Below are 13830 nucleotides of genomic sequence, written 5' to 3'. Positions count from 1 at the left end.
AAGTGAGAGTAGCAACTATGATTCTTGCTACTCAGGGAGAAGACAAACAAAAGGAATTAACAAGGTATCTCAAATAGTGATGTGCCCACTTCCTGCCCCATCCCCTTTAAAACTGAATCTCAGGATGGATCTAGATACTGAAGGCTCAAATTTTAGCAAGAGAATTCATTTTCTAAATAAAGGCAATGAAAAAACTATCTAGGAACAAATGAAAATGGAAGTGAGAAGCATGTAGGGAGAAAAATCCAAACAACAAACCACACTTAAAAAACACGACTTGCAGGACTATAGAGAATAAATAAACATTAAAATACAAACATAAATATACCTGTTGCTCCTTGGCTGTTTCCTTTCAATGCTTCAAGTACATCTTCTAATGGGGTACACACTCCAAGGTTGGACAAAGAATAATACTTAGCAGCCAGGGCAAACAAATGTACATCAATAAGCTTCTCTGAGTTTTCACAAAATGCACTGGATAACGTGTCATCATCTGCAAATAAAAGAAAAGGAAACAGTGCTTAACAGCTCTCTAGTAGTGCTGACAGAGAACTACAGGTAATTCTTAGTATACTGGGCATTTATCTTGCTTCCATAAGTGGTAAAACTCATTAATTTTCTCCATCTGTATTCATCCTTCAGAACTGAGGTCAAATTTTACTCTTAGCTGAACTAGTGTAAATGTGGAAAAATCTATTGTTTTAGTAGAGCTACTTTAGTATAATTGACAAGCTAATTCAGTCAACATTATCACTTCTTTTGTTTACAAACTTGCTCATTATACGTTTCCTAGTCAGCCCCATCTGCCAGTATATGCTACTAGATTTTTTTAAAGCAATGCAGCTGTTTAATATATGAAGTGCTTTGATTTACAGTCACTCTATTCATGTACTTTCCAAGCTGCTTTGTAATGGGTGAATCTACTGGGAGAGTTAAATTAATTTTATTTCCAATCAGATGTGGGCCAAAGTTAGATTCCAATGTGTATTTTGTTAGATTCATGATGAAGTACTTCGGTTTGGTATTACTCAGCCCTTAGGTTCAAAAACGTACATTTATTTTTAAGTGAAACGTATTAGTATGATTAATTTATTAATTCTGAGATTGTTTTGTACTGTCTAATTCCTCCTTATTTTAATTAAAACTATTTGTGAATTCTAGATAGTTTTGCTAATATTTTTTATATATTTGTAATTATTTAAAATATCTAAAAGGTAACCAGTCCAGCAAACAAACTTTTATGAAGATTTGGAAATTTCCTGCTTTGTCTTTTGTGTCATGGGTAGATGTCGAGCAACTTTCCTAGCACAGCAGCTTTCCTGAATCTGGCATGACAACAGATACAGCTGTTTGTATTGACCTCAGCTCTAATGCTCTTAATTGTCTTGCATATATTACAATTCACTGAAAACATTCCCAACAATGTCGACATGTTAATTTTCATGGTATGACGCTACAAAGGCATGAGTGAAGCAAACAAATTTTGGATCTAAGGAAGAATAAATACTGTCTAAGCTATAACCAGAATTAACATACTTTCCGTGTCTGCATGGCACTTCTTAGTCTACTTCTCTCCACTACAAAATCAAAAAAGAAAGCCACCTTCCTCTCTAAATGACTGCCTTATTTGAACCTCTGAACACCCAGTAAATTTTAGTTAGTGAACCCTTCATGAAGCATAAGGGTCTAACAGGATATTAGAGACCAGAAATAAAGAATGCAGTTCTTTAGGCAGAAGGGGCAATTTTGATTTCTAATGTCTCTTCTCTAAAATATATTACAGAAAGACAATAAATTAGATTGTGTGCATTTTGAAATGACTGAAGAAAAATAAATTTGGTTTCCGACAATACTTTCAAATCAAGCACATAATGGAAGAGACGGGCGCAATGGGATAAGACAGTCAAACACTTCTGACCAATGGACAGAACTGTTTTTTGGTTTTCTTTTTTAAAAAAAAAGTTTCAACAGAAGTAAATATCTACACAAAGGAGTATTTTTGCTTTCTGCTGGGTAAGTGTTATGCAAGGAGCTCCTACATGAAATTATCACAGCCTGAGTTATTGCTGAAGAAGAAAATGTCAGTTTATTTTTAAGGGAGGTTCACTCATTTGACTTATTTTAGACTTTCTGGGGATGAACAGTGTTCCAGAAAATTCATAGACATTCACAAATTGCATTAGTCTGAATAAGTAAAAAATGCATAGAAATCTCTAGGTCAGATGCAATGCAAAGAAATCCTTAATCTGCCAAGAAAGAGAACAAGGTTTAAAAGACTCATCAAGCAATAAATTCTATGTCAACAATTACTGAGAAAGCAATAGACATGAGAAATTAAGTCAAAAGGTGCAGAGCCATTCAGCAGTTTTGCCAGGTGAAGGAGAAATATAATTTTCTTGATGAGAAGTGGGTGTTCCATTTTGTTTCATGCACATTATGACCACCTCGAATTGGTCTAGCATTTAGTATAACACACTGGAGAAAAGTTTGGCACGTTCTACTATACATTTATGTTGCTCTTTATCTCCTTTTTTTTATTTCCTCAGTAACCAGTATGGTCACATCAGCCCTCCAATGTACGGTACAGATATATATACGGTACAGGTGCTGGCAAAGGTTTGTTTCAAAGCCTCAGATTTGCTTAATGTCTCAACCCAGAATGGCATCCCAGTCCCAACAGAAGTTTCTACAATATATAGGTCATTCTACATTGTAGAATGACCTATATATGCTAGGTCATCATATATATCCCTTCACCTGGAAAAGTCATTCTGAGCAGACAAAAGATCATTAAAAAATGGGCACAAATATGCACATAAAGATGACATACCTGTACAAGCTACCACAATTAAATATTGAGTTTAGGTAATTACATCCATACTGTACTAAAGCTATACCTGAGTGAAAGCTAGGGCTATCTCACCAATTTCTACTGCAAGGTTTACAGTCTCCTTTCTTCAGACTGGATCAACATTAACTCCTTGGGTACCATGACGGCCGTGTCCTTAACATCTACCAAAAGACTAAATGTAAGAATGACATTGACCTAAAACACCACTTTTACAACTACAGACATCATGCAAAACTCAGCAAAACCTGCATCTCTCCCGTCCTCTGTAAAGAATACAGGTTATATACCTCATTGGCAACTTTCAGCCAGCAATCATTGTGGAAATAAACATCATGTGAATTACATATACAAATTTGTTACAGCACAAAAAGAAAAACACTACCTTGACCCCAGTATAGAAAACCATTAAACCAATAACCTTGAAGAAATTTACCCTCATTTTTCCCATCTGAATTTCAGATAGCTCATCAAAATCAACAGCAGAGGCAAATATTCTGCAGACTAGAGTTCATGATATTTAGCAACCCAATCTTCCTTTCACCTTACTTCCTGCTGATTCCACTATATCACACAAATAAAACTTACCCCAAAACTTAATAACTTTCCTAGGTTAAAGTCTGATTATTGAAATTGGGAGTTTTCTGCTTCTTTTGCCAGAACTCGTGAAAAACTTATAAATCCACTACTTGCTTGCTTTCACTTTTTCAACAGCTGACATAAAATATATTTACTGTCCTTACAAACCTCACTCAGCTGAAATTAAATGCAGCAATACCCATGTTCTATGACTTCCTTGAACTTGGTTATCTGGTGGAAGAACATGAACAGAACTATAAGGATCTCATACAAGATCATTAATGTATTACCTGTAATAATACTCCTACTAAAGTTAAATTGTTGTCCCAGCTTGCCAACTAAAAGAAAAAAATCCCAACCATATTAAGGTATCTGAAGCCTAACTCCAAGCTACAGAATGGCAGCTGTCGAACTACGCATTATTTATGAATATTAAAAACAAAAGTTTTCCTGAAACGTTTCCACACTGGATGCTCAAAAGAGGAAATCTCGTGTGTCTTTTAACCAGTCAATCTGTATATTTGCAAACAAATCTTCAGAGGAAAGAAAAATATGGCCAAAAATTGGAATTACAGTACAAACAGTAACTTACAGTAAAATATGAAAATACTTAAACACACATTTGTCTGTGCCTGTGTCCAATTTACAGCAATGACGCGATAAACAAAATGCAATATGGCAAATGTCAGCTTTTTGATGTATAGAAATATAAACCAGTTTTCTGAATCTAAAAAGAGACCATTAATTTTCCTGCAGGGTACAACTCAAAACAAGGATTCCATCCTTTACATGGTCATTATGATGAAATGTCATCTTATGAGTGTTTGAAAATACTCTTTGAAATTGATTTACAGAACATGTGATTTAATGTTCTGTAACATGATTATCTTTTTGCATATAATACTGTACCAGGAATTGCAATTTCTTGCTTGCTAGCTTCTAAAACTACAATTCAGCATATGTTTGTCAAAATCCCTGCAGTAACATAAAACATGGGCCAGAATAACAGTTTTGTGCCAATCTGCAATGATGTAACTTTTTAGTTTGCAGAGCTGTGTGAGTATGAACTGACAACTTCACATTTTCAGACCAATTCTGTCAAATATAGCTTATGTTTCCCTATAATTTAACTTGGGATCCCTATTAGAACAGATCCTTGAAAACTTTTCATAATAGTTTGGAGATTGCAAATGTATAAACATAAAACTTCTCAAACTCTTAAGGAGCAAAGGTTTTACCGTGTGAAAAAAAATTTAATTTACACCTATTTTGAGTAAGGTATTTGGGGGTGATGACCACAAATTCATTTGAGTATGCAAAATAAACCTATCCTTACAGCCACACTCCAAAAAATGCAGCTCTCTGGATTGTAGCATGTTACAAGGGCCTTTTAATACCCTTTTCAAGGTAAATATAAATAACTAAAATTTAGATATCTGATAATTTTGAACATGGAAGAGTAATTTATGTTTATGTTGGGTTTTGAAATCTCTGATGGTTGGTTTCTGATCTCTAACGTTATTGAGTCACACTAGTGCACTCAAACTATGACACCAAGTTTCTCGATCTTAATTTTAATACAAATATAAGTAATGTTTGCAGGTATCTTCACTGAGAAACTCATATTCTACTATTAAGTCTTTTCACCTTCTGACTGGATGGACAGATACCATGCAGTCAAATGAGTAAGGCATGAACCACCAAATCAGCAAGAACATGCCCGTTCCATTACAGTGCCTTCTGTTAATAGGATATTATAATTTTAAAGTTAGAAAAAGGAGCAATTCTTTTTTTTTTTTAATTAGCAGAAATAATTCCTGCAGGAAACACAGAAAAAAATTCTGTATTTTAGCCACAGCATGAAGGCTTCATATCCTTCTAAAAGGTGTGCTTCATTTTAGCCATAAACTGCCTCTTTTGTTTCAGTAATTTCTGTAACATCCATTTTGAATATAGATCATTATTTTTTATCTGATTTTAAAACCTCTAAAGCAATACTCTGCCTTTCTGGTTCTCATTCTACTCTACAGGCCACCACATCAGAGTTTGAATAATTTCATGGGCTTTTCCATAGAAACGGGTAAGGTCAGAGTAATTTTCAGTTAGTGTTCTCTTTTTGATGATTTCATCTAATAATTAGTTTTGTTCCAGCCTCTATTTACATTCAATTTTATGTTCTGTCTCTGAGTCAGTTCTGACTCTGACATTACCTGTCAAGAACATTAAATGTGTTCTTGCTCCTTCCCAATACTTGCTTGCTGACCGGACCACTGCCTTGTTTCCATCTGGCCCTTGAAGGTAATTTATAATCCAGTGTCTTTTTCATGCACAAATAAACTCTGTGGGTTTTCTTCCCAGATACCTCAACCCTTTAAAAATGAGGCTTACAGTTAATATTTTGAGAGGTCGCTAGATCCAACAGTGAAATGCTGCAAGTGATGTAGCAATTCACAGTTCTTCAATCTCCTTCCAAGTCCAAATCATTATCTTAGCCTGTCTTCTATGCCAAAAAGTACGCAGCTCCACATGCTACTTTCTGTGGACCCTTCTAGTATGCTCCACATGCTTTCCTGTCTCACGTGCCATTAACACAGCGTTTCAGTGCTAATGCAATGTGACAGCTATCTACACTCCATAAGCTTTGGCACAAAGCAGGTTTTTCTCCGCTAAGTGCTTTGTCAGAGATTTTACCTTGGTTTTGAAACTGATCTCTTTGCTTGGGCTCAGTCCCCCCAAATACCACAGTTTTCAGATCCTTTATCCTCATTTCTGTGCTCTGCCTGAAAGACTATTACTGGTATGTTTCCCTTCTACTCGGACTGCAATAAATTCAGTAACACAATTTCATAGCTGGCTTCCTCTTGAGTTACGTGAAAATTACTAAAAATACGAAGTGCCTCTTAAATAGATCTTGTCTGAAACAAAACAGCTGTCTTCCTCTGCCAGACACTCATTATTGCAGATATGTAGGAAAGCAGTGTTTAAGCCTTTTCCAGCTGTCCTCCGCATCTCCAGTTTCAACATCTGACTGTTCCACCTTTCCACTCATGCGGAGGTTTTCTGTTTGCTTTGGGGTTTTTGGGTTTTCTGCGTTTTGTTTTTTGTTTTTTTTTTTAATTTTACTTCTATTCTTCAGAAATTAGTCAGAGTGAATGAGTCTGACAGTTTAGAGTTTCGTTTCGTTTCTAAATGAACGGAATGAAATTGACAGAATGAGACCACAGTCACAACTGCCACTACTGCGACACTTTCGCAGTGCAATTCCCCCCACGACTGCGCTTCCTCCGGACGGCGCCGGGTCCAGACACCCCCCGTTTCCCAGGAAGAGCGGAGCGCAGCCGACGCCCCGCGCGCTCCCGCCCGGACTCACCGCACGGCGCCGCCGCGCTGTCGGAGGCCCCCGCCAGGGGGCGCGCGAGCGGCCCGGCCGCGCGCAGCGCCTCGAGCACGGTGTCGGGGGGCGGCACCACGAGGCGCTCCCAGAGCCCGCGCGTGAAGAACTCCACGGTGTGCGCGCGGCACAGCGGCAGCGCGCGCCGCACGAACCGCGCCGCGCGCCGCAGTGCGCGCGCCGCCGCCGCCGCGGGCAGCTGGGGCGGGAGCGCGCGCGCCGGCCGCGACATGGCCCTCCGCGCGGCCCGGCGGGGCGGTGGCGCAGCTCCGTGACGTCGTCGGGGTGCGCCGCGACGGCAGCGCGATGGCGGCGGCCCGGCGGGGCGGGCCCGGAGCGGCGGCGGCCACGGCGGGCGCGGGTGCCCCAGCACCCGGCCGAAAGCGGCGGTGGAGGCCCGTCCTGTTGCGCAGCTTCGTGGGCAGCGTCCAGGAGGGTGAGTCGGAGCCGAAGACGGTGCCGAAGGTGGCCTTTCGGTGGTGCCGAAGCTGCCGTGGGCCAGCTCCGAGCTGGGCCTTAGCTACGGCCTTAGCGAGGGTTACGCGTGGCGGAGCCGCGGGCCCGGCTTGCCCGCTGCCCGAGGGGTAGTTGAGGCCATCGGCTCGGGGCCGGGGGCTGCGGGGCTGGTGAGGGCGGCCAGTGTGAGCCGGAGCTCCCGGGGCTCGGGAGTGCAGACCTCGTAGAAAGCTATACCCTTAAATATGCTTGAAAACAGGTTCGGACTACTGATAGATGTTTATGCAGATGTAAAAACGAATAGGAAAAAGAGCATCGGCCTCAGCAGCACTTTTCTGAAGTTGCAACTTTGGAGAAAGAATTAAAGAAAAAGTTATGATTAGTTTGACTTCCCTTTAGAAACTGTTTTGTTAGTGAATATTATGAAAGCCAGTAGCTCTTAAGACTAGTGCAATAAAAACATATTAGGAAAAAAGCATGTTTGGCTTAAACTTTGATGAGTTGTTCTATACTGACGGACACTGAAACAACCGTTGTTGTTTCCTTTAAGGCGAAATGATTCTATGATGTAGCGAACCTTTGGAGCTGTAGAAAAGCTCGTTCTGAACATGTATAGAAAGAAAGTAGTAGCAATAAAATACTGTTTAAATGCAAAGATGTAATGAATTATTAATACAGTATAATACAGAGATTTAGTGACTTTTTGCTGTGTCACAGCAGTTGCTGCTGACAGTACTATTATCAGTGTCTTCCTGAGAGTACCTTTAGGAGCTTATTTTGGAATCTATTTTGACATTTCTTACGAAGCTGTCAAAAGTAGGAAAGAAGTGAAATGTTAACACATCTTTTCACTGGATTTGAAAAGCATTGGCAAAGGTGTATAATGTTGAGTAGGCATTAAGGAGCGATGTCTGCAGTCTTCTCTCGGGTTTAGGCAATACTTTTCAGTAATAATTTTCAGCAAGCTTCAACGCAACAGTAGGGAATTATAATTAAAACAGTCATTGTTTTCTTGAATTTATGACTGGTCCTTATTAAAATTGACACACATAGTGGCTTTTTCCATTTTGTAAAGAAAACAGCTTGAGATTGTCCTGACAACAGTTGACTGGTTTAGTACCGTTTGAACACAGGTGTATTTAACTCACTTTTTCTTACGTTTTCAGGACGAGGATTTGCGTTTCGGAGGAAACAAAAGATCGAAAGACAGTACAGGAGATTATTGAGAAAGGGAAGAAAGGTCCACTCCCAACAGGATGATCAGTTTACTGATACCTATCCAGAACACTTGAAACATCTTTACCTTGCAGAGGAAGAAATGCTTAAGAAGCGGAGGCACAGGACACCAGAGGATTCAGTGTTATCAGAACAAAAGCTTAATAAAGCAGAAGAGTAAGTTTTTAAAATGTCTTTAAAAAGAAGCAATTGTTTCAATCATTAAAGAAATACTTTAGATCTTATACTTTACATGGATTTGAGTATGGTGATGTGCTTTACTGAAAATGCCATTAGGTCTTAAATATTTTTCCTGATTGTAAGGAAAATAAATGGCAATGCAAGTAGTTTTGAGACATTGAGACATCATTGCACAGTATTGCCACAAGGTGGAGATAAGAATAAAGCAAAAATTTTTCTTTTTTTTTCCAGAAGAGAGTGGTATTTTAAATGAAATTGTGAGCAAATACATTCTCTTTGTTTTTGATCTGAATCTCCTCGATGCTGATGGCTGCTTTTCACCTTTTTGTAGTGCAAGTGATAGAGTAATCAAAAACTTTGTTAGTGAACAGCCACTAAATATCTGGAAAGGCTTATATTTTTTAAATGTGAAATGTGTTTGCTACCACACTATTTATGTAATGGCTTTGTTGTAAATCAGAAAAAAAAAAATTACAACTAAATAACCCAAAAAGTCCACTCAAAGTAGTGTGACAGTAAATGCCAGACAAATGGCACTGGTTTTCTTCTTCTTTTTGCTTTGGTAAAAGTTACACAGGCAGTCTTTTATATTGCATTCTGGAAGGAACATAATTGCAGTTCCTTATTGCACAACATTAAGGACAATACTGTACCTTTCCAGTATCTAATTTCAGAATGTTAATATGCCATCTCATTCAAGAAGAAACTTTTAGAAAGGGGTTGTTACTACTGTGCTTTTTCACCTTGCCATGTCAGCCTGACTTCTCTAGCAGGCAGTCTGCCAACACTGGCTGTCCTTGCATCTCTGCAGCTGCATCTGTGTGTTGGAACTAGAAAGAGATAATACAGCTCCAAGCTAGTGCATTCAGGTTTTCTAGCTCTGACGAGGTTGCATGATGGGAAAAACTCTTTAGGCACTCTTTAAACTTCATGAAATATCATCCATGTGGAGATCCAGCAGATAAGGTATATGTGTTACTAAAGTTGTGTGCAGTTCAGTCTTTGGTACATTTTGCATTGAAGGAGTTTAGTTTGTTGTGTTTTCATGGTGATTGCTCACTGCATGGTATGGAATGGTGTTGGGTATCAAGTAAGAGTGGTGCAAACAGGTCTACATTCAGTGTAGAAGGATGACTCTTTGAAGTCTGTATTTGCAGTTAACTTCCTTGAGTATGCAAAAAACATTGGAAGACTACACTGTGATTCTGCAGTGGCTGTGGGATATATGGTTATATTTGCTGGATGATAATCAGTGTCTGAAGTACATGTATGTTTTGTTACAGGTCAGTTGTGACTGAAGGGAAGTTTAAGAAGAAAACGTCCAATCAGAAGGCAAAAGAAGAGTACGAGAAAATAAAGGCTGAGCGTGCTAGGAAGAAAGAGGTAAATCTTAAAGTTCTTTCTTGACTGTAGACAAAGGCTGGATTAATACCATTTCTACCTGTCAATCTCCCACAGAGGACCATAGGAGAAGAATACAGGCATTAGGACTCCTTCAGTGTTTTTCAACTTGACAGTAGTATTCAGGCATGCAGGCATTCAGAATATCATTCTCTTTGTTCTTACCATTTTTGTCTTGCAGTTGCTGTTAGCAGGATTTTATTATGTCAGTTGGTACATCAAGAAAAGCTTAGAGCTCTATCTACATATCCCAGTGGATTGTATTAGACCACTTAAATATTGTAGAAGGGGAAGTAATAACAATACCATCATCTCATGATGAAAAGTTAAATATCCATCCTATTTCTTATGGCATTACCGTAATGCAGTCTTCATTTTACCTTTTGATGTACTTTGCCGGCAGTGAAACAGTTAAATGTAATAGTATCCATGGCCAAAATTTTTAGTAATTCTCCTCATTCTAATTTAATGGGAATTATTTTTACAGGACATATCTTAATATTATCCCTGTTGAATAACTCACTTGAGTTATTGATTTGAGAGATCCGTATTTAACTGGTTTTATTCTTTCCCAGTACATTGTTGCACGGTAAAGTGGCACACAGCGCAACTTGCAGAAGTTGTGTGACTTGCTGCTGACATACTAAATTTCAGTAACTATTATATAAGTATATAGCTGGATAAAACACTCTATTTCTTTAGTTTAGCCGTATTTAGTTTTATGCGAGCTGATCCTTTTGTGAGTCTGGGTGAGTTACAAGATTATTGAGCTGATAGCTGCTTTTTTGAATGTTAGCTACAGATCATGCCAATAGAAATTAATGTTATGACCAACTTATTTAGAGGGAATGGGAACAAGTAAAATACCAGAAAGACTGCAAGGAGTTTTCTTTGAGCAGCTCGTAGAAGTTGCCTGAGGGGAGTTGTTGGCGTTTTTAGTCTTATTCAAGATATTTAGGCTAAACAGTGTGGCTAAGTGCCACAATAATAATATCATTTATGTGGAGTACTGGCATGATTATTACATACTTTACCCTCATGTATGTTAGCAAACACTGTATTCGCAGTTATTTATCTTGGGAAGAGAAATAAGCTTAAAGACATAGTTTTGCCTCCACAAAGGCCTTTTTTGGCCTAGAAAAGCTAGGATTTAGTAAAGATCAGAAAAAAATATTAAAGTAGCAACTGTCTAAGTAAGATGAACATTCTTGCTTTGAGAAAGCATTTGGTTGGTAGTTTAAATGGATATTGTTTACAACAGTATGCTGAATAGTGGTAAAATTATTAGATAGGAAGTGAATTACAGGTAAGTTAAAGTAGATGCTGCTCTGCTTTTACAAAAAAAGAATAAATTATATTAATTGTTTTGGTGAAATAACTGCAGGATTCTGAATGGAGAGAAATTATCTTTGCATATTCTTGGGGCTTTTTTTGTTCATTTTTTTGGCTGGTTATTGGTTCTTTTTCCTGAAGCCTCTTAGATTTCTGTTTAGAAATATTTTCTTGGGTTATTTCTGGTTAATTTTATATTCTGCATCAGGGAGCAAGTCTTACTAGATTTTGTACGTCACTGAAGCTATCTATGCCATGGAAAACAAAAATATAATTGCTAAATTGTCATTTGTTCAGGCATTCTGCAGAAACATCCACCTTTGTGGTCATCATGGCACTGCATTTCAAAGACTAAACTTCATGAGGAAAAAATCTTCCAAATGAACTGAACTGGTCCTTCAGTCTGATTTGTGGTGTATTGCATATTTGGGTTCTGTCTGTCTGTCCCATGCAATTGTGTCCAGTATTGTAGCACATCTGCACTGCCAAGACATTTACATGGGAGCTCCTGTATCGCACTCTTTCTGCCTTGCACTCAAGAGGAGAAAGTGGGGACTTTTTTGCCTCTTTTTCAAGGAGTATATTTTGCAGAAAGGAAGTAGTATGCATTGTGGCAACAAACCTTATTGTAGGATGCTTTACTGAAAAAACTTGGCTCTTTTCTTGAAGCTTTAGGCTATATAGTGTGTTTTGATTGCAGTATATGCTGAAAGAGCATCCTGATTGTGCTTTTAAGAGTAATGGTGTTTCTACTGTTAGTACGGTACCTAATTGCCAGTATCTATACAAAAATAAATTTTATTGCTTATAGATAGCTTCACAGTCATAGAAGGTATGCAATTGTTTCATAATCATGTATCTTTATTTAATTTCAGGAAGCAGAAAAAAGAAAACAACAAAGAGAAGAAGCTCAACGGTTGTACAAGCAAAAGAAAATGGAAGCTTATAAAATATTGAGTAAGAAGACTAAAAAAGGGCAACCAAATCTAAACTTACAAGTAGAGTTTCTTCTTCAGAAAATACAGCAAAATACCTAAACTTCTGTATATATTTGAGTTACCTGTGGACATTTTATTAAATTACTTTTAATAAATAATGTTATTTTGCTTCTGTATTACTTTTGTTATTGGCTTGATTTATCTCATCAGTCCAGTAGTGATATGTTCATCCTGAAAATATGTATTGTATGCTGAGAGTAAGAGAGAGATCTGGTACCTTGAAAATAAATGGTCTGGATTTCTAAACTTAAATTCTATTAGCTACCCAATATCCTGGATTCAAAATCAATAGGGCCTGGTGCCGTCTGAACATGAATCTAACACTTCCTGCAATTGTGACTACTAAATTTTACTTACTTGGGAGGACTGAAGTGATACATGGGACATATTTGATGTCTCATGAACTGCCGGTTCTAGGAGCGTGTTTTGTGTGCTTTTGGAGAGGGTTTGGCACATGAAAACAGAGAACATATACTATACTTGGATGGCTATTATTTATCATTCTCCACAAAGAAGAAAACTTACAAAAGGTCCTAAAATGGTTTGAATGTAAGGATCTCGTGAACTTGACACATACTTTGTGCTTGGTGATTTTTGCTAGCTATGCTGTATCAGGTAGATGGGTTGAGGTTTTGGTATACTGAGTGTATCAAGTTTAAATCTTTGCTCTTTGGAACATCTTTAGAAAAAGATTTCTTTCAGACTTTGATTTGTAGATGCAATTAGTGATCTTTGACCTAACAAAGTGAAAGCATCCTTCATGAGTCTAATAAGTTTCCAATAAAACAAGTAAACTATTTTCCTTAAGTTTATACAGGAGAATACTATTATACTTTTTCCTTTATTTCAGTCTACTTTGGCAGCCAGGAAATAATGCTGAGGTGTTTTCTGCATATAATAAAGATTAGTTAGACATTAAAGGAATATATTGGAAGAAATTTCTTAGGACATGCTTCATAGTATTTGCAGTATGTTTACAGTATTGCAGTATTATTTGTAGTATTACATTATCTCATTTAGAAGTTGATGTCAACTGCAAAAAAGTCCTTATTTAAAATGCGTAGGAAAAATAGTTTTGAATTGTATGACAAGCGCTGTTAAATGAGGAATAGTTTAGGAGTTTGTGTAGGCTGAAATGTTACTTGTGTCAGTATCCTGAAGCTTTTTCCACCTCATCTTGTTATACTTCTTGCAAGGCTTTGAATCCTCATGCTGTAATGTCATCTGGAAAAACTATATGCAAGGCATAAGTTAGTGCACCAACAGAAAGTGTGGGAGCTTTTTCTGAAATGGGCATGTCTGTTTTATGAGAAAAAAGGAAGTGTAAATTTAACATGCTTATTCTGTTTTAGACTGTTCCCTCTCTGGTTTTGGTCTGGGTTTTTCTGCTTTTCTTTCCCTCAATAATT

General features: G+C 37.9%; 2 protein-coding genes across 10 annotated transcripts in view; one reads left to right on the top strand and one right to left on the bottom strand.

Annotated features, from left to right (window-relative positions):
* METTL25 (methyltransferase like 25) overlaps nucleotides 1-6871 on the bottom strand; it is a 43918-nt gene extending 37047 nt beyond the window's left edge. For 5 of the 9 annotated variants that reach the window (XM_032688552.1, XM_032688559.1, XM_032688560.1 and 2 more), the window contains exons 1-2: nucleotides 6119-6649; nucleotides 329-493 (exon numbers count right to left, since the gene is read on the bottom strand). In XM_032688552.1, coding sequence (XP_032544443.1) covers nucleotides 329-493; nucleotides 6119-6194 — 241 coding nt within the window. In that variant the 5' untranslated portion in view covers nucleotides 6195-6649. The other 4 variants (XM_032688556.1, XM_032688554.1, XM_032688555.1 and 1 more) reach the window with 4 other exon arrangements.
* A 236-nt stretch (nucleotides 6872-7107) lies between these two features.
* On the top strand, nucleotides 7108-12669 carry CCDC59 (coiled-coil domain containing 59). Its single transcript, XM_032689287.1, has 4 exons — nucleotides 7108-7254; nucleotides 8441-8666; nucleotides 9974-10073; nucleotides 12299-12669. Exons 1-4 carry the CDS (start codon nucleotides 7125-7127, stop codon nucleotides 12458-12460), a joined length of 618 nt encoding a protein of 205 aa, XP_032545178.1. The 5' UTR covers nucleotides 7108-7124; the 3' UTR covers nucleotides 12461-12669.
* The last annotated feature ends 1161 nt before the right edge of the window (nucleotides 12670-13830 follow it).

Source organism: Chiroxiphia lanceolata, chromosome 5 (assembly GCF_009829145.1).
Source record: "Chiroxiphia lanceolata isolate bChiLan1 chromosome 5, bChiLan1.pri, whole genome shotgun sequence".
NCBI classification, from domain to species: domain Eukaryota; kingdom Metazoa; phylum Chordata; class Aves; order Passeriformes; family Pipridae; genus Chiroxiphia; species Chiroxiphia lanceolata.
Note: the sequence above shows the minus strand (reverse complement) of the source record. Positions and strands in the feature narration are given on the sequence as shown.